We start from the raw sequence: 20682 nt of genomic DNA on the forward strand, positions 1-20682 counted from the left end.
CAAAAGGAGGAACATACCACGTTTACCAAAGAACCAAACAATATCTCAAAGGTGTCAATCTCCCAATAGCCTGTAGATTCAATGTAATTATAATAAAAATCCCAACAAGCAGACTCTTAAGTATATAGTCAAGGAGTCTTTAAAGAATTGCGTGGACATGGTGGCTCATGCCTGTATTCCCAGCCATACCTGTATTCCCAGCCATACCTGTAATCCCAGCCATACCTGTAATCCCAGCCATACCTGTAATCCCAGCGGCTCTGGAGACTGAGGCAGGATGATCCAAGTTTAAAGCCAGCCTCAGCACTTAGCAAGGCTCTACACAACTTAGCGAGACCTTGTCTCTAAGTAAAATATAAAAAGGGCTGTGGATGTGGATCGGTGGTCAAGTGGCCCTGGGCTGAATCTCTGGTAGCGCACCCCTCCACGCACCACCAAAAAAAAAAACAAACCCAAAAAACAAGAAACGAAAAAACAAAACAATGTGGAAAGGAAGGCTTTGCACCATCACTCAGCAAAACCAATAAAAACTGTAGATATTAAAACAGTCAGTATTAAATTAGGGAAAGACAAAAAAGACTAATGGAACAAAAAGAAGAGCCCTGAATCAGATTCATACGTGTATGGCATGTTGTGCACCACAGAAGAGGCTGTGCAGAGAAAATCCTGGGACGATGGCATGTTCATAGGGCAAAGTATAAAGTTCACCTCACACCACATATTAAAGCCATTTCCCATTTAAATCCACAACCCCATTCACATTGAGTCCTAAATGTATGAAGTGAAACAGATTTCAGAAGAAAATAGGAAGAATGTCATGATGATGTCAGGTTAGGGAAGGATTCCTTCAACAGGACAAGGTACCAATCACAATCCACAAAGAAGATGGACATATTTGACTACACTAAAATTAGGAATCTCCTTTCATGACGGGCATGGTAATGCACACCTGTAATCCCGCCACTCAGGAAGCTGAGGCAAGAGAAGCGCAAGTCTGAGGTCAGCCTCAGCAATTTAGCAAGACCCTGTCTCCAAATAAAAACTAAAAAGGGAGGGGGGTGGAGATCAGTGGTAGAGCACCCCTGGGTTCAATCCCTGGTACTAAATAAATAAATAAATTTCATTAAAAGACATAATAAGGAAAAAGATGAACTAGAAGGTGGGAGGGATATTTCCAATATTTAACTTCAAGGGGTTAGGATCAGTAGCTAGAATATATAAAGGACTCCTAAAATAAGATACAAATATTCTAAAAAGAAAAATAAAGACTTACAATATTTCACAGAAAAGGAAACACAAATGGTCATTTAACATTTAAGAGAGCACATAAAATACCTAACCTCATTAACAGTCATGAAAATGCAAATTGAAGCCACAATATCATTCTATTCCCCTCAGACTGGCAAATTTGAAAAGCTAATCAGCATAAGAATTGTCAAGGATGCATGACTTGGATATTGCGGGTGGAACCATAGATGAGCATTACTTAGTACAGGGGAAGAAGTGCCACCTGCCAGCCCAGAGACTGCATTCCCAGATAAACATCCCAGAGCACTCTTCCCACGTGCACCAGGAGACATTCACAAGGATGCTCATGCAACGTTGTTTGCAGAAAACAGTAAACAGCCCACATGACCATGGACAGGAGAACAGGTGTATCCATACAACCAAACACTTTGTGCCCCTTGTGGTGAAGGGAACAAACGAAAGCCCCAGATACCAAGAAGGATGCATCTCACTGATGCTGTGAGGGGAAAAGGCAAGTCTCCGAAGAACAGAGATTCCATTTCTACAGAGTTCAAAAAGGGTAGGAATGGTTCTACAGAGTTTAGCAATGCACATACACGTATGGGAAGAGCATTGAGCAAAAAGTCCCAAACAGGATAAGACAGAATCCAAAGGAACCACTAACACAGTGCAGGTGAGGTCAAGGGGTGGGGAGGTGAGGAGGGAGACCAGGAGATCCGGTGGGCATGGTGCTCTTGAGCACGACAAGAAGGTTCTGTTAGCTGGAGGTGGGCACAGGGATGTCTGGGGCTCTTCTCTCTCTCTCTCTCTCTCTCTCTCTCTCTCTCTCTCTCTGTGTGTGTGTGTGTTAAGAAAATTCTCCAAAGTGTATACATATTATATACTTATTTTTATGTATTCATGTAACTAACACTGGAGGAAAACATTTTAACAGTGTTAAGTGCTATTGAGAAATGGCTTAAAATAGCAAAATACGACATTTTAAAAAACAATATGAACCAATGTTCACTAAAAGTTGCAATTTTCAACAGTGATTATCTCAGCATGATAGGGTTATAGGTGTTTTCCTTTTAAGTCTTTATTCTAAAGTATTTCCTAAAGTGGACACTTTGGAAATAATAAGAAAAATATAAGGTCTGTTCCATGCAGGAAAACAGAACCATCTGATAAAGCAAGTGTCCTGTGAGCAAGAGCTGTTTGATGCATCAGCAGGCCTAGAAGTCCATGCATTTAAAACGATTACTTTGAGCCCAAATGCATCGCTTTGGGATGGTGGCATCCAGTGTTCAGACCAGCATGTCTGAAGCTATCGGCTCAGGTAGGTGAGGATGGGTGGGGCGAGGTTTCTTGGCCTTGTTTATCACAGAAAACCATAAAGCTAGTTCTGGAGTTAAAGAGGCAGAGGAATAGGTATGTGTTCTGTGTTTTGGTTCCCCCTCTTTTTTTCGTTTTTAATTCATTGTCAGGCAGTTTTTCTGCTTACAAATGAATATCCAAAGGATAATCAATGGCCCGAATGAGCCAAACCAACAGGCACAAAGAGGGTTCCCATTTCCGAGAATCAATTTCCAGATCTGTAGGCCTAGATTAGGGCACAGTAAACACCTATCATAAATGAAATGGTAGAATTCTGACACACTGTTTAATGATAGCTTTAAAAAGTATCCCATTTCATAGCTGTGAAATATCCCCAAAATCACCTCATGAGAAAGGAAAGATCAAAGGAAAGGGCAGTTCAAAAAAGGTCTTGCTTTTCTCTCTTTTGTGCATAAGAAAGAACACATAAGATGGAGGCAGGGCCTCCCTCAGCCTGGCCCCTCTGAGGACCGAGGTAACTATGGTAACTGTTTGGGAACCATCTTCGGTTTGGAAGGTTCAAATTCTCAAACTGTTGGTTTGATTTGCGATAAGTCCCAACAGGGAGCTGTGAACTTCAAATGCTGAATGGTTCGTTCTCTGGGGAGATAACAACCTTTTCATGAAAAATCCTGGTTCCTAATTGCTGGGGAGACAAACCAGCCCTACTCCATCAGAATCCATTACATCTAGCCAACTTTCCTTTCTTAAAGTTATGGTGTTCAAGGGAAAAAACACTTTAAGAATACTGAAGATATTGAGCAGAAACACCAAACTTTTCTTTTTTCATACCTATATTCTAAGAGCACCAAAATAGGGACAATTTCCTCAAAGTAAGCAATCATTAATATGTCAAGGAACGGTCTACCTCTGATTTAGATAAAATTCCCATGACACTCTAATGAAAGCAATGTTTATTTCAGCATTGGAAGAAATGGAAAAGAGTATGTGTACTTATATATGTAATTATGAAACTTCCTCACCTTTCTTGCAATTTCTTGAGTTTCTCAGGGTCTGTCTTTATTTCAGTGGCCTCCTTTACATCTGGGAACCTGGATACTGCCATACTGCTGCCATTATCATTTTGATTTGAGAAATCAGACACTGCAAAGAAAGTAAAAGGTATATTTTCTTGCAGGGACCCAGGCACATGCAAGTGACCTTGTAAGTTCCTTCTTGATGGAGAGGAACTAGGAGGATGCACCGGGGACAAACTGCCTTGAGGATTTGAGAAGAGATCTTCTGTGTATAATGGAGCCCCCTGAGGCAGGTTTGTGAAAGTAATGTCCTCGGCTCCCCTGACATCAAATTCATGTCCAGTGTTTACTGGGTGGTTTTCAGCACTGGCAAATGAATTCCTATTTCTGATAGGGGACAATGGCCGGCGAACATTGAACCTTGAGTTTCCCTCTGAACTTGAGCTGTGACCTGAAGTCGGTGACAGTGACAAGTCTATTGGAACTTCATCTCTCAGAGCAAAATGCATTAATGATCCAGGAGTGTAATAAGATGAATTCATGGAGGATCTCGAAGCTGTTGGTCTAGCAGAAAGTAAGTGGTCAAAAGAATTTCTGGAACTATTTAAATAGTCTTGCCAATTTCTTTCATAATCATGGATACCAGACCTGTTTTCCGCAGAAATGCGATCACTAGGTACATTTTCAGCATTGAGACCACCATCTTGTCTGGGTTCAGAATTGGTGTCCACTGAATGGAAGGGCTTTTGCTCATTTTCACTTCCACCACCATCACTGTCTTTAACAGACTCCCCATCAGGTAGTTTGGGCTCCTGGAACATCCTTTGCCCTACAGAAAATTGCCTTGTAGGCAATGGCTCCATTAGGTTGCTTATTCTTAATGAGCCATGACTGGGCTCGCTCCTTCTTAAAGAATTACCTCTGCAATGTTCAGGGGTTTCTTCAGAATTTTTATTTTTGGTCTGAGTAACTGATGTCCCAAGAAATCTACTTCTTTTATGGTTGGAGGGAGAACGGGGTGAGCGCATACCAACCAACAGAAGTTCTTCTTCTACACGGATTTCCTCCTCAGTGTCCTCATCTTCTCTTCCAGCATTTAACGATATAACAGAATAGAAATCTTCATCTCGGAACCTAAAGGGTGACCTTCTTGGCCCCCCCATGATGGCGGGCATGAGTGGTGGCCCCAAGGGCTCACTTAGCACTTGAGAACTCTTCATTCCTTGGAAAGTCTGGGTTGGGGTTGAATGTGGCTCATTCTGGGAAAGAGCACTTGGGTCTCCTTTTCTGGCTCTCTCAAGGGTGTTCTCAGCTGTCATCATCAGTGGTGAGGAGGAGACCAAGTTTCTTCTCTCTCGGGTTGGCCTCTTCAGCTTAGTCTCGCCTGCCCATATCAGGGTTTCTTGTTGAACTACGGGATCTGCATGGACAAGAGACAAATTTGTCATGCTGTTTAAAGTGCCCATGCATGAAAGCCCTTTACACCAAGCATGGGGATCCCTTAACCATAAGAAAAAGCCCTGGAGAAGAAAATGTGAATGGCCAAAATGGTAGGAGGTGCAGGAGGAATGCCACACAGCCGGCTTCTTTTGACTGTTGCTGGGTTCTCCTTTGTACCCTTGTGGAGTTCAGGCTGGTTCTGGGGAAATAGGGTGACCCTGAGGATACAGATTCTTTCTGCGGAAACTTCCAGAATAACGATCCAGCTTCAGGCCAGTCAGGGGCGAGGATGGATAAATACTGGTTTTCATTCTGTACATCATGAAGGAAAACCAGCACTCTGGGAGCAACTTCTACAAAAACGACTGATCCTTTCTCATCCAAATTCATCTGACGTACATTTATGACACTCTGGTTTCTCATACAACTTTATAAAAATTTATGAAAAGTATGTTCATTATGGCAGACTGCTTGCGAGGAAGGCTCTAGAATCCAGTGCCCAGATACACTGAATGAAGACTGTGGCCATGCTTATTCCACTTAGTGAAAATTGCAATTTTAAATCTCTCAAGAAATCACAATCTCCTCTCTGTCATTAGCTTCTAGTAAACTCATAAACTCTGGTCATTATAGAATCCCCAACTTCCCCCACCCTCCCGACTTTATAGTAGGAGGAGGAATTTTTATTGGTGAGATCACTTATTCAAAACTTGTTTTATACAAATAATAAATGTTACTTATTGAGGGTGTACTTTGAGTAGAACCATAACTATATATCTCTTTCTTTCTCACACATACTTACAAACACACACATAAGCCTTGCAGCTCTATGAAATACTTCCATAATCATACCACATTATAACTGAGGACACCAACACACATGGAGGTCACATAACTTGCCCAAGACATTTCTAATAAGTGATGGAGTGAACATTTGGACCCCAGCCTGTTTGATTTGAGGTTTGTGCTCTTAACCACTATCCTGTATTATCCCTTTAGAAACTGGTTGGACTTCCAATTTCCTTGTGAAAACCAGGATCCAAAGGAATTCATTGTGTGGTATGTGTGTGTGTGTATGTGTGTGTGTGTGTGTGTGTGTGTGGTTGAGGGTTATTCACCTTGATGGCACGGGTAGAAACTGAAAGTACTTCTCTGACCCCATTTCTCTTTTTTCCCTCCTGAAGTGAGCCACCCCCCACTCTGCCTGCTCTCTGTTATTCTGTGGATCTGATGAGACTCTGCTGTCCTTATCGCTTAGTCTCTAAAGCAGCTCGCCTGCCTGTCGAGTGGACAGGACTTTGCGGGGCCTGGGAAGGTCTGTGATAACAGCTCTGCTGGGGAAATGCAAATCCTTGGAGCAGCCGGCTTAGCCAAGGGCCAAGTCAATACCACTCGCTTTAATTGAGCTGCCTGGCAGGGGAGCCCGGGCTTCAGAGGCTAACATCCTAACACTGGGTAAGCTTCTTTTATTGTTAACTGCTCAGGACACTCACAGACACAGTGCGAATCTTTACTCATCAGCTCTATCAGTTAAACTCTCCTACCAGGCCCCTCGTGGGGTTTATAAACCCCAGGAAGAGATTTATCAGCAATTCAAGGACTCCTTGAGCATCTGGCTATGTGTGCACAGGAGTCCGACTTGTTCGCCCACCCCACGGGGCTGATCCCCACTTGGGAGACTCGTGCTTCTACATAACCAGCTGAATTCTGATCATTTATTTCTTTCTTTTGAGGAAAAAAGTGATACGAAGGCATCAAAGTCTAGGCTCTGATTGATCAGTTTCCATTTTGAATTTGAGGAGGGCCTCAGAAGTTGGCTCATGGTGCTGGAATCCAAGACTTCTGGTCATTTTTAGAATTCACCTCCCTGGCTAGAGGGTGAGGGGCTGCTCCCCATCCCCACCCCCGCTGCCCCTGAGCTCTGAGCAGGGAAGGGGGAAGACACCTGGTGGGCTAAAGAATGAGCTGAAAACAGAAATTGGAGACTCAACAGGGGCCATGAGCTCATTTCCTGGAAGCCACTGAGCTGTCATAGGGTGATGGGGGCCTCTGGGGCAGAAGTCCCAGCTACACACAGCACCACACCTTGCTGAGACTCCTGCGGCTCCCAACAAAACACACCAGGGACTGCATCTTCACGTTCCCTGTCACCACACTGTCTCCTCTTTAAAAATTCAATCAGAGCTTCTCTGGTGTGTGTGTGTGTGTGTGTGTGTGTGCATGCGCGCGCATGTGTGTTTCCTAAAGGTGACAGACTGCAGCATTCTATATTTATGCTATTTCAACCCCATTTTTTGGTGTCTATCAAAGAGGGAGCAGACTTCAGGGCTGGGGATGAACACTCCACTTGGTATGCAAGTGACGTGCTATTCATAGTGCAGACACTGGATGCTGCTCTGAGGCCTGCCTGGCCTCCAGCTGTGGCGGGGGGCCTGCCATCGCCAGGAGTTCCAGGCATGTGGAAATGAAACCTGAACAAGCGACTGTCTGCCCTGAGATGATGCCTTTGGTCTGGACTTCCTCGTGTGCTTGACCAAGAGTGTCCTAATTCCAACAGCCATAGACTTTTCATTTTTTTCCCCCTTCTGGTTATAAAAGCAGCCTATGATCACTGGAGAAAATAGAGGAGAGGATGAACTAATCCAAGTCTGCCCATGACTAAGGGCTCAGGTGACCATTGCTCATGTTCTGGGGAGTTGCAGGCTAAAGACCCCTGGTTGTTCCCATCCTGCAGTAATGCTTTGGCTCAGCATTGGAACCATGAATTAAATGCCTTCAGATGGAAACATGGATGTGTGGTTTACCTCATAATCCCCGCTATGAATCTCTCCTGTCGTACCCACCTGCTCCCTGAAGGCATTTGAACTTACAACCCAGGCCTCCCTTATTCTAGAGGTTATTCCTTTTAAAAAAAACAAAATTGGTATGTTTCTGTATATGCAACTGTATGTCCTGCTTTCTTTCTCTAAACATTTCATTGTATGCATTACCTCATGTCATTATTCCTTAATGATAATATGAATGTATCATAATTTGTGAACTCTTCCCCTGTTCCTGGGCATATAGACAGTTTTGGGGTTTTTGCTATCAACGGATCCCTCTGTGATAAATTTCCTTGCTTGCGCATCATTGACGACACACCTTCTTTTCTTAGAATAGATTTGTGGGGGTGGAGTTACCAGGTCAAAAGGTATGAACTTTCTAGAAGGTTTTGACACATGTTGCCAAATTTCTTTCCAGTTTGCACCAAATTACCCTCTGGGGGAGGCACAAGAACATCGTTCTCATAACTGTGTCCCCAGCAATCCTTGTCGATAGCATTTGACACAACAGTGCCAGGAAGTATTAGCTCTTAGTTTTACGACCACTATTAAATATTATTTAAAAATCCTTAGCCAAGTTGGCAGGCCACATTTAGCTCACTTGTGAATTTACATTTATTACCTATTAAGGCTGAACTTCTGTTTTAAGTGTTCGCCTATGTGTCTCTGCAAAATTGTTACCCTTCTTCTCCATTTTTCTCTTAGGTATTTTGTGTGTGTGTGTGTGTGTGTGTGTGTGTGTGCGTGCGCGCACATGTGTGTTTTATTGATTTTTTTTCTGTATATTATCTTGGTTACATTTGCTTCAAATCTCTCACTGTTCAAATATCTGACTCTATTCCAATTTATTCAAGCCAAATTAGAACGTGAGGAAAGAAACTAAAGAGAGACTCTAATTGGGGAAAGAGAAGGAGCCCTGGGATAACAACTCAGGGAGTCACAGGAAAATAAAACTTGTCCCCTAGGTGCAGATGGGGGGTTGAATGAGCCCCATGGGTCCAGGAATGTTTCATGTGCAGAGAACGTCAGCTTTCAAATAATATCAGAGTTCACAGAGAGCCACTGGGGAGGTGGCAGGACAGAAACTAACAATGGTTCAGGCCTTCTGTGTGGACCTAATATGTACTGGTGCTGGTCTGTGTATTACTTCACTAAGCCACTTTAACAATAGGGCAAGGTAGATTTTCATTATCCTTGTTTTAAGATAAGGGAACTCTATCCCAGTGTGGCTACATGACCATAAAGGATCCCACTGCCCGGAGGGAGAAGGGGAATTAGAACCCTTGAACTGGGGTCTGCCCTAAAGCTCCTGCCCTTTCTCCTGCCCAAAAGACATTCTGTAACTGGGGACATCTCATTGCTACTGGTTCATGTGTACTTTAATGGCATCTCATTCCAAGCCATCTAAATACTCCATATCTATATCTATATCTATCTATCTCCCATTTAAACACAAAGGCTACCACGTTCATTTAGTATCAAGAAAGTGTGATACTCAGTGGTTTCTCTGAGAGCAAATTTTGGTTATGACACATTGCTTCTCTTGAGTCCTAAGTGAGCTCTTTAGGTGCTGTTCTCTCCTTCCTGTCACTGCAGGGGACTGTGACAGGGCCAGCAGAGTAGATGGCATGAACCTTTGGGTGCATGCTCAGGACTCAAATTTAGAAAGAGGAGCGTTCCACCAAGCCAGTGTTTGAAATAAAACATATATTCATTTTGATATTTCTTACACACTGAGATCTTGCTGCTATGACTGCCCTGGATCAGAAAGGCCATCTCAGAGATAAACAGTCTGCTATCACGGACATCCATTGTCCTGCTTTTCCATCTTCCCCCAGCTCCTGTCCACTCAAAAACACACCTTGTCATGCTCATGGTGTTATGGGAGATAAAATAAAAGATAAACTCTTCCACTGCTTTTCCCACCAACATCTATTGGAGGAGGGGAAAAAAAAAAACAACCTCAAGATCAAATAGTTTGCTTTTAAAACCTTTTTAAGTATTTCACTTTAGGGTATTCTCCATTACACAAAAGCACAAGCATCTACAAACCAGGAAGAATTCATCAGGTGACAGCACAAGTCGGTCCTCTTCCCTGAGGACCAAGGTACAGCAGCCACCGTCCTTACCTGCTCCCCAGAGGGTCTGTGCCTTTGCAGGCAGCTGTGATTTCTGTCTGCTTCTGTCCCCAGATGCTCTTGGGCTGTGCATCTCTGGGCTGACTGTCAATCTCCCCAGGTTTGGCCTCCTCTTCCTTGATAAAATCTTTGGTGCCTGTGCTGCTGAAAGGTGCAAAATCTTTTCAATAATTAATTTTTTACAGGGAAACATCCATATAAAGAATGCTCAAAGGGCCCAACAATGGGGTGTCTGGGGGCGGGTCACAGGAACTCAAGAGATCAGAGTAGCTCTGGGGAAACCTGGTTCCACTCCCTTGTAGTCACATGAGCTTGGGTGAATTTCTTCACCTCTCCAAGCCTCCTCCTGTTACATGGAAATAATACCTACTTTGCAAGACTATGATCACCATTAATGAGCACCCATGACACCTGCAATGCACAGGGGTCTATCCTTTCACTAAGAAGTTTCTAGTTTCCAATTCATGTTTGGATGGGCCTGTCAGCGATATTGTCCAGAAGGCCCCTGGGACACTCAAGGTCCCTTGCTCCCCAAGTGCTCACCCAAATTTGAATCACATATTTTGTACTTGCATATTAATGTCATTGGGTTGTTTTGTGGCAAACATTACCTTACAGGAAGATTCCAACCTTCGGGGACCATCCACTTTTCCTTGCCCATGTCCTACCCACCAGTGTGCGGGTACAGGAAGCAGTAGCTAGAGTGCTACTGTGGACTGCATTCCCAATGAGCACTTGTTAAAAATTCATATTTGGAATTAGGTTGCTACTTGGTATGAATAATGTCAAGTTTCTTCTTCACGTGTATTAAGCATCAGTGCACGTGAATATGAGGGAAAGTCGCAGCATTTTCCAGGCACCTCTACAAGTTCTTGGGCTCATAAGGCAGTTAAATTGTGAATATCTGCACTTACTCCCCCAGGAGAATTTGCCTGGCTCATCCCCTTTTAGACAGTTTAGAAGTTTCACAAGTAGATGCAGCCAGCAGGCAACAGGGTAGAGCTGGGACAGGACCTGCTGGCATGTGAGAGCACAGCCCTTCCTGGCACGTGGGGACAACTGGATTCATGTTTCAGTGTGTAGGCTGTGGTTGTGTGAAGTTTCTATCCAGATTCAGGGAAGGGAGGAAAGTTCTCTTTGGCAGACTGTGAAGGCCAGTTTAATACAGGGACTAGGTCCGCTTCCCTCTAACTGGAGGGCAGGCAAAGGGCCCCTGCACCACAGGGAACTTACTAGAGGGGGGGGGGGCCTCTGGTGGTGTTGAGTCAGCAACAAAGCAAGTTGGTAGGGCCTAGAGAAGTTGTGCCTTGGCCATAAAGGAGGAGGAGAGAGTGGAATTTCTCTGGAAAATGAGAATATATTCTTTGGAGGGAGTGAGGGAAGGAGAGAGAGAGGAAGGGACAGGGCTCTTTGTGGAGGGGGACACTAGGAGGGGGTCTGGAGGAGGAAAGCATTTTCTCAGCACCCAAAGTTGCAATGCTTGAATCCAGACAGGCCTCATCCCTCAGCTCTCAGAGACCAACAGCGGCTTCTCTCCCCTCACCTGATTGACAGAAGAGGAAGCTGTGGGATTCTCGATGAGGAAGAAACAGAGCAACCAGGGAAGGGATAGGCTCGAGCTCAGGCCAAGTCCTAGTTAGAAGGATTTCACTTTGATTCCCAGCAGAATATTCAAATTCCTCCGCCACACCCACCTCCAGGCAGCAGACCCTTCAACTGCTGGCAGATGGACCCTCTGACTCGACTCCATCCACACACTTTCAGGAAGTCTCTTTCCCCAGTCTGCACCAGCAAGCAGGTCCTTCGAGATCTGTTTTTTTTTTTTTCTTTGTCCACTGAGTCTGCTTTACTCTGCCTTTTCCAGAGGCCTTGCTTTCAGCCTTTGAAGGCCTTTAGCATTTAAATATTCAAAAATTGCTTAACACTTTTTTTTTTCTCTCCAAGTAAACTATAAACTCCTTGAGGACAGATACTCTCTCATGGCCAGTCTGTAGGTCGCTTCACACTGTTACACAAGACTAATAACAATGGCTTAGTCTTCGAAGGGCTCCAGAAGATACATTCAATCCCAGCTATGGGGAACTTCAAAACTAGAATCATTTTTTTGATGTGCAAAATACCTAAGAAGGCTTAGGAGAAAAGATTATTTTGTTGTTGTTGCTCAAAAAACTGCTTTCTTTAAAATATCAGATTTCTTAATTTTTAAAATGATTATGTGTCTCCTGTCATTGAGCTCCAGCAAACTGAACTAATAAAGCTGGACACCCAAAGATTATTTTACTAGGTCTGGCAGTGGAGTAGCATTAGGATCCCCTGACCTTTGGCAGTTTGAACCTCAGTTTCTGCAACTGAAAAATGGGAATATTCCTACCTTAAGTTACTGTAAAATTTAGCAATAATATACATACATGACCTAACTTTGTGTCTGGAGCCTATTAGCTGCTAAACCAGTAACTGCTCCTTCTACCATAATGGATACTAATACTTCAAACCGAGGAAAATCTGAAGTCATTCCCATGAGAGAAGTGAATTTGACCAGAAACTTATTGTCATGCAGGCTTTGCAGGTTGAGAATAACTTATTCAGCAGCCTGCAATCCTGTGTCATTCTTATTGATTCTCTCTTCCAAGCCTTCTTTTCTAAAATCCAAAAGGCAAATAGCAATTTTTTTATTATAATTTGTTCAACAAATACCTGTGTGCCTTTGCTATGCAATGATTGAGGGTTCACAAAGATGAGCAAGACATTTTGGTCATGACCTTAAAGGTTATGATTTAATTTGGCTGCACTGCTCACTTCTTGTCTGAGGTACCCTTTACGTCCATGGAAAGCAAGCTCTTGCAAAACGTTCTTTCTTCTCCATCTACCATCACAGTCACAAATGAGTGACCTTGACTGCATATTTTGCATACATGGATTTAAGAGTTTCAGACATTCAGCAAGGCCACCAAGTTCCTAATCATCTTACCCACATGAATGGTGAACCAAATTTCAGAACTGATCATGGAATGATGGCAACGCTAATAGTCTGCAGGAAATCTAAGTCATACGTGCCCTAAGAGGTGAACTATAAAATTCCTCTTCAGGTAGCAGGACAAGCCCTCTGCCTTAGAAAAACAGGAAGGAGTTATGTTCAGAAGTTTCATCTCCTGGTAACCCAATATTCTGCATGTCAGTGAATTTGGAGAAGACTGTGTTTTGCTTCAGACAACATGTAGCCCATACCCTCTTTCAGTATCTGAGCAAAGGGATGCCTCTGATAGCAAAGAAACCAAACAGCTGTTTTGATAAAGGGTATATGCTCCAGTTCTCTTGATAAGCTGGGAAACTGGAATTGATATGCAATAGATCTTAATTGGACCAGGAAAGGAAAAAAAATGGCAGAAGTCATATATATATATATAATCTCCCTCACAGCTGAGAACCAAGCCATCCAACTGTCTATGCTCATTCCATGCACTTGATAATGGTTCAGTTCCCTCACACCACTGGGCCCCTACACAGACAGTTCTTGACAGACAAAATTGAAAAGAAAGAGAAAGAGGAAAATACAGTTCCTGCACCTTTATCCTTGTTCAGTGCTACCTTGACTGGCGTCCCTGGTGCCTAGGTGCTGCTGGGATTCCATGTAGGAGATCCTGCTTTGAAAAGGTGATTGCTCCCTTTGGATCATGAGAAGAATTACAGCTTAATTATAAGAGCCAGTGTTGCCTGGTGTAATAGGCAGTTTTCTATATGGCCACAAATAATAGGTCACATCTATTTGCCTATTTGAGTCTGCTGGAAATGTATGTTGTCTCACACACCCAGAGGAGATCTTAATTAAGGCTTCATTATGTACCATAAATATGTTTTATTTTGGAACGCAGGAGGTGGGATTTTTTTTTTTTTTTTGATTTTAGGAAATGCAATGCCTAATAAGTAGGCAGGAAAGGGAATGTCAACACTGACTGAGCCCTTTCATCTGTCCCTCCTCAGCACGGTCTGGATGGGCTTTCAGTTCCAGAGTATGTTTTCACCAGGACCCGCCTGGTGCCAGCCACCCTTTCAGGGCAGCCTCGGTGACTGCTTATTCATATGACCAAGGGTTTGAGCAGACACAGAAGAGCCTGCTGGGTTTCTGGCGGTGACGTTCCAGAGAGGGCCAGACACAGAATCAAGAGAGTCTTGAGAGATGATGGGATTTTATTGATCGTTTACTTCTTCTAGGGGAAGCTGAGCCCAAAGCAAGTGGTGGCGCTGTCCAGTCTTCCTGCTGCCCTGCATACCACACCTCCTGGTATTGTTCATGGCATTGTTCTGGCCCCTCTCCTGTCATCTGCCTTCTGGAAGCCTGATGTTCCCCTCTCCTTGACTCCTCTGGGCTGCGTGCCTTGCCAGTGGCGACTTACCATATGAGGTAAATCTTACTGGGCCTTCTGGGGCCCGACACGCACAGCACAGGTGTCTGGGATGGAGTTGGGCAGGAGACAGGGAAGTAGCAGAGGGATGAGGGAGACCCAGGTGTGGGGCTTGAGGTGGTGGGGGTGTAAGTCGAGTAGGTGGGAGGGAGAGCCGGAGGAGTGGAAGAGGAAGAGCACTGGGCTGTTGGGGAGGCTGGTGGCACTAGTGGCAGGAGGAGGCAGCAGTAATTGGTATTGGGCTGCATGGTGGGAGAGAAAGCAAAGACGGAGCAGTAAGGGGAATATTCAACACAGAACAGGGGGTGCTCGCTGCTGTCACCTGCATAAAAGAAAAAGAGCAATCAGGAAGCAGCACTCGCCGGTGGGAAAGGACATTAAAAAAGTCTGAGAATGAATCAAAACTCAAAAATGGTTCTTCGGGGGTAGGAGTGGGGCCTCCAGGTGTCGCAGGCACAACAGGCCTGGCTCCTGCCCAGGAGCCTCCTCGCCTAGATCTGAGTCACCCAGGAGTTAACCAAGGGAAGTGGCATCACCTTCACACCCCTTTCTGGCCAATAGTCTTGGGCAGACCTGGCAGATGTAGGGAAGTTATTCCCCCAGCAAGTTCCCCAAACATCCTGAGGCAGCCATGTGGAAGGCGCGGTCCTCCCCCGTTCCCCACAGCCAGTCTAACAAGCTGTTCTGGCGGCAGCAGATGGTGGCCTGCAGGGCCTCACTGCCTTCAGGCACTCGCCCCCGGGCTCCAGCTGCCCCCGGCAGGAGGTTGTGGTCATGCCCTGATCTGGCCTTTCTGCTCCAGAGGGGAAGCTTGGGGAAAGAGAAAGCTGCAGAGAGACCCTGGTGGGATCACGGGAGGGGGAGGAATCGAGGAGGGACAGGCAGGTGGACCAGAGAGGTGTCCAAGTGAAATCAATGACTTCAACACCAACCTCACACTCTACCTGCCAACTTCTCTGGAGGCAGAACACAGGCGCCTGATGGAGTCATGATTCAGAGCAACTCCCTCATGCCTGCCCCTAGCCAGCTCGGTCACCTTGAGTCTACCGCTTACCTTCTCAGAACCTGTTTCCTCATCTGCAAAATGAGGCGGGTGTTTTCTCTGGCCTCGCTTCTCCTAGGCTGGTGCTTAGACGAGCAGCCATGAACGTCACCTGGGAGCTTCTTAGAAATGCAGAATCTCAGCCCCCGCCCCCCAAACCTACTGTGTCAGAACCTACATTTTAACAAGGTGTTTCCCATGAACATTAAAGTTTAAGAAGCAAAGCTCTGAGACGGCTGCCCAAACCTCTGGGATGAGCATCTTTGTAGGGCTCCTTCAAAACAGTTTTGCAGAGTCCTTCATGGGAGATTCGATTGCTACTATGGTTAGGATCAGTGCCCTCCAAAGATCCATGTGTTAGAGGTTTGATCCCCAGGTTGATGTTGATAGGTCATTGAGGATGTGTCCACAAAGGGGGTTGTGGGTCCCTGGTCACCTTCCTCTTTCTCTCTTTCACTTTCTAGCCATGAAGTGAGCTTTCTCGCTTCACCACAGGCCCGAAGCAAATCTGTCTACCCCAATCTTGCACTGGAACCTACAAAACTCTGAACAAATATAACCCTTTTCTCCTTATAAGTTAATTATTTCAGGTATTTTGTTAGAGTGTCCTGAAGCTAACTAACACAGAAACTCTGGCTCCGGGATGGAAACAGGAATTTGTGTTTCAGTGAAGCACCTCCTTGGTGACTCTTATTCAGTAGAGAAGTTTGGGAAATGCTGCAGTTAAAATCAGCTTTGATTCTAAAATGAATGGCTGAAATCATTGTAGCCATCCAGTTGAAAACTATTACATGAAGTGGAGGGTCTCAGTCCAATGGAGGGACTCAGGAGTATCTCTGCCATAGATTCAAGCAGATATAATCTACTTTTCCTTCCTACCTGTCTCTCAGAGTGGTTTACTTCTCAGTCATTTTTCTCTCTGGGCGGTTGTCTTCCTCTATTCTTCCTTTAACTGTTCTTTCCTCCCAAATCTCCTCTGTCACCTGTCTTCTGGCTCCACCCACTCTCAGAGGGGAGGAGGCACTCTTGCCATTTCAACCCCCTCTGACTCGCTGAGGCCCTTGGATTCCCTCAAGTGGCAGGAGTGCCCTGATGAACAGCAGACAGGGGACCCGGCATTTCTACCCTCTATCCTTCTTGCTTCTCAAAGACAACACCACAGAAGGGGGCCCACCCTCTTCTTGCTTCCTCAGCCTTGGCAAAGGCAGCCTCCACTGGCTTACTTTTCTGGGCCAGATCCCTGAGATCTCTTTGATTCCTCCTTTTTTTTCCTGATTCCAACTTCCAAGTCACCAGGTTCTGCTAGGCTTCCTTCCTTAACCATCCCTCAAGCCCATGCCCTCTTCTCTATTCTCTCTGCTCTCATTTCTCCCCGGGTCGACTGCAAGGCTGGTCTGGTCTCTTGCAGTCTGGGTCTGGCTGCCCTCACCTTCCCAACTGGTCCCTGCTCCTTGCTATGGCCAGAATCAACATGAAAAATCTGGTCTGGGAGCTGGGGATATAGCTCCGTTGATAGAGTGCTTGCCTCGCTGGCACAAGGCCCTGGGTTCAATCCCCAGCACTACAAGAAAAAAAAAAAATCCGGTGTGACTGTATCACTTCCCTGCATAGTCCCCTTTGATAACCAATGCTCCGTTGCCTTCAGCATGACATTCAAGGACCTTGGGGACCTGGTCCTATAGAGCCTAAACTTTATATTCTACACTTCCTAATTTGCAGCCTGACTCTATCTATACCAGAGCTTTTCAAACTCACAGGTGCATGTGAATATCCCTGAGATCTTATTAGGTGCAGATTCCTAGTCAGTAAGCCTGGTTGGGGCCTCAGGTTGTGTTTTATTTGTTTGTTTATTCATTTATTGGTACCAGGCATTTAACTCAGGGGTACTTTACCATGAGCCACCTCCCAAGCCCTTTTTATTTTTTTAATTTTGAGACAGGCTCTCAATAAGTTGCCAAGGGCCTCGCTAAGTTGCTGAGCCTGGTCTTTAACTTGTGATCCTTCTGTTTCAGCCTCCCAAATCACTGGGATTGCAGATGTGCGCCACTGTGCCTGGCTTCTGGTTTGCATTTCTAATAAGCTCTCAGGTGATGCTTCTGCTACTGGTCTGGGGTTGTGTGGAGACCCAAGACCCTAGACTATTTGTAGCTCCTTGATGTCTGTCTATCCATCTCTCTCTCCTCTAGGCCTTTGCAAGCTCAGCACCTCCTGCTGGGCACAACTTCCTTGCTCTCCTCACCTGGTTAGATCTCATCCTTCAGGAGTCTCACCTTGTTCACTCCTTCCCACAGGTTCTCAGGACTTACCTTGGTCAGGGCAAGCACTGCACTGTTTGCCCTGTTGGTGTCCTGGCCGCCCAGGGTCTGTGTGTTTTATCCCCAGAGCCCAGCAGTGAATGAAGGACCAAGTGAATGAGTGATGAGTGGAAAATCCAATTTGCCCTGGTATCATGCACCCTGGGATGGGGAACTGGAGGTGGGGAGCAGCTGAGTGGACCTGTTAACCTCCCCATAGGTACTGAGTAAATGCATGCCTTCTTCTTCAGTGATCAAATACTTTAAGGTTTTTTTATAACTAAGTTATAACACTCTCACATCTCAAACTACTTTGCCCAAGCCTAGCAGGTGGTGTTGGGAGCAGGCTTTGGAAGCAGTGGAAGGACTAGGGCGGGTGGGGGGGTTCTACCTTTACCAAAGGCTGATACCCAGGGTCTTAATCTTCTATCTGCCTGGTGAAGTAGCAACACTGTAACTCCATTTTACTGATGAGGAGACTGAGTTGGGAAGTTGCCAGCTCACATTTATAAGGCTATAAAGTGGTAGAGACAGGATTCTGAGCCAAGATTTCACATTCTGGGCTCCGTGATACCTCCCAGCCCCTCTGTCTCAGAAGCATTTGTAAAAAGGGATTGAGAATTATGAATTTCTGTAAAAAAATGTTTCTCTGTTCTCTCATTTATATTGTTTTGTTGTTTCTGACTTGGGCAGATAGCTTGGACCGTTGTTGGACACCAGTTCGACTTGCTGGGAAACCCATTCATCTTGGCCTTTCAGAGAAAATCTTCAATAGAATTTATTTGCAAGGCAAATTATGAAGATTTCAGGATTTGCCCTCAAATTCCTCTCCCAGGCTGCTCTTTAAATATTTCCCAATCCAAAAGAGACCGCAGTTATTTTAGATTTCTATCTTTTAAAACCCGAATTCACCACTCTCGCTTAGTTTTACAAGAACATGTCTTCAAGATAAGCTACAGTGAGGCAGGATAGGTCTCTCACTCGGCCTGCAAATCTGAATCTGGTTAATGACTGACATTGAACTCAATAATCAGTGAGGATGATTTCAGAACACTTGGCTTTGTTTTAAAGGGCAAGATTTTGGAAGCAGCCTCCCAGGACTCCATCCAGATCCAGTTTCCTGAAACATAACTGGGGGTTTCTGCCCAGGCTCCAGGTGAGAGCAGAGAGCAGGAGAGGGCACACTGGCTTCCCATGTGCCTGGCCCTGGGGTCAAGAGCACTGCAGGACTCCAGGAGCCAGAACCCCACAGCACAACGGCCTTTGGATGCCTCTTCCTGTCCTGGAAGGGAAAGAGGAGGCCCCTTTCCAACCCAGGTTGAGGCTGGCAAAGGTCTTCAGAGCAGGAGGGAGTTGGAGACCACCATAGCCTCCCGATCATCCCTGTACCCCTGCATTTGCTGAGCCTGCTGACGGCTCTGCAGCTCGCCAGCCCACATAGAAGCCTGAAATACATGCAACTCTGCGAGGCGTATTTCTCACCCACACCAGTGTTCACTGTGGTTGTGAAGGATCCTGCGTCAGCTACACATCAGACCCAAGTGGGTCTTGACACACTGCCTGAATTTTCCATGTCCTCTTTGGAGACAAAGCATATCTTTGGCTTGGTGAATAACTCCTGATTATTGGTCTTTTTCCATTTTGTGTTATGCTTTGGAAACTCAAAAAGTGTAGTCAAAGTATGTGTACCTGCATTTATGTCAGAGATTTTAAAAAAATACACCTCTGATTTTTGTGAAGAGAAAAAAATAGGGGGGTGGGGTGGGGATAAGCTTTAGACAAGGAAAATAATGTTTTTCTGTACCAAGTGCTGCTTTCACATGGGAGGTATCATAATGCTATAATTTATGTAGTGGTTACAGTGTTGTGTGCTATTCTAATGGCTTAGTGTGCTTATCATATCACTGACTCTTCCTGGCAATCCCAGCAGATGGGATCTCTTTTTATCCCTTCTCCATTTCACAGATGATGAAACTGAGGCACTGAGAAATTACTTGCCAAAAGGTACACAGCAAACATGACATGGGGACCAGAAGGTATCCAAGTATTTAAGAAAAAATACTGAAGATTGAACTCCAAGCCCTTTTAAATTTTTTGAATACATACACATATATGATTTTTTTGCCATTTTTTTACTAGTACATTATAGTTGTATGTAATAGTGAGATTTGTTGTTAACATATTTGTACGTGCACACAATAAAATAATCTAATTTGGCCAATATCATTCCCCAGTATTAACACTTTCCTTCCCCTTCTGCCTCCCTCTGGTCCCTTTCCTCTACTCCACTGATCTCCCTTCACTTTGCATGAGATCTGCCCCTTTCTTTTTCCTTTCTAGCCCCCACATCTGAGAGAAAACACAGGACCTTTGACTTTCTGAGTTTGGCTCATTTCACTTAACATAATGTTCTCAAGTTGCATCCATTTTCCTGTATATGACATAGTTTTCATTTTTCTTTGTGGCTGAATAAAACTTCATTGTGTATATATACCACATTTTCTTTATCCATTCATTTATTGATGGACATGTAGGCTGGTTCCATAGTTTGGCTATTGTGAATTGTGCTGCTATAAACATGGATATGCATGTATACAGTAGGCTGACTTTAATTCTGCCCCCAATTTTTTTTATTTTGAGATAGGTCTTGCTAAGTTTCTGAGGCTGACCTCAAACTTGCAATCCTCCTTTCTTAGCTCTAGAGTCAATGGGCTTACAAGTATGCACCACCACCCATCCAGCATTTTAATTAATTAATAAGCATTTTAATTCCAAAGTATTTGCCCATCAACCACTCACCCTGCCGCACAGAGGGAGATAACAAGGAGCATCACAAGTCAACTTATCCAGAAACAGTTCCAGGGAACCATAAACTTAACTTAAACGTGTGACCACCAATGGACACAAGTGTGAAGAACAGTAAGAATCTGGTGCCTTCTTGGTTATGAATCTGTTTGTGGAGGGC

General features: G+C 44.8%; 1 protein-coding gene and 1 long non-coding RNA gene across 4 annotated transcripts in view; one reads left to right on the top strand and one right to left on the bottom strand.

The window, feature by feature from the left end:
- The window catches only part of LOC124104198 (uncharacterized), a 44550-nt gene extending 24337 nt beyond the window's left edge, over positions 1–20213 (top strand). For 2 of the 3 annotated variants that reach the window (XR_006855378.2, XR_009228430.1), the window contains 6 exons: positions 2398–2566; positions 3743–3874; positions 3976–4155; positions 14191–14380; positions 17806–17937; positions 18411–20213. This is a non-coding gene — a long non-coding RNA (uncharacterized LOC124104198). The remainder of the gene's footprint in view (positions 1–2397; positions 2567–3742; positions 3875–3975; positions 4156–14190; positions 14381–17805; positions 17938–18410) is intronic. The other variant, XR_006855379.2, reaches the window with a different exon arrangement.
- Positions 1–20682, bottom strand: part of Marchf10 (membrane associated ring-CH-type finger 10) — an 81945-nt gene that overhangs the window by 26780 nt on the left and 34483 nt on the right. The window contains exons 4-5 of the mRNA XM_046460924.2: positions 9973–10122; positions 3588–5001 (exon numbers count right to left, since the gene is read on the bottom strand). Coding sequence (XP_046316880.1) covers positions 3588–5001; positions 9973–10122 — 1564 coding nt within the window. The remainder of the gene's footprint in view (positions 1–3587; positions 5002–9972; positions 10123–20682) is intronic.

Source organism: Marmota monax, unplaced genomic scaffold (assembly GCF_021218885.2).
Source record: "Marmota monax isolate L192 unplaced genomic scaffold, Marmota_monax_Labrador192_F-V1.1 WCK01_AAM20220418_F8-fsc00319, whole genome shotgun sequence".
In the NCBI taxonomy this organism is placed as follows: domain Eukaryota; kingdom Metazoa; phylum Chordata; class Mammalia; order Rodentia; family Sciuridae; genus Marmota; species Marmota monax.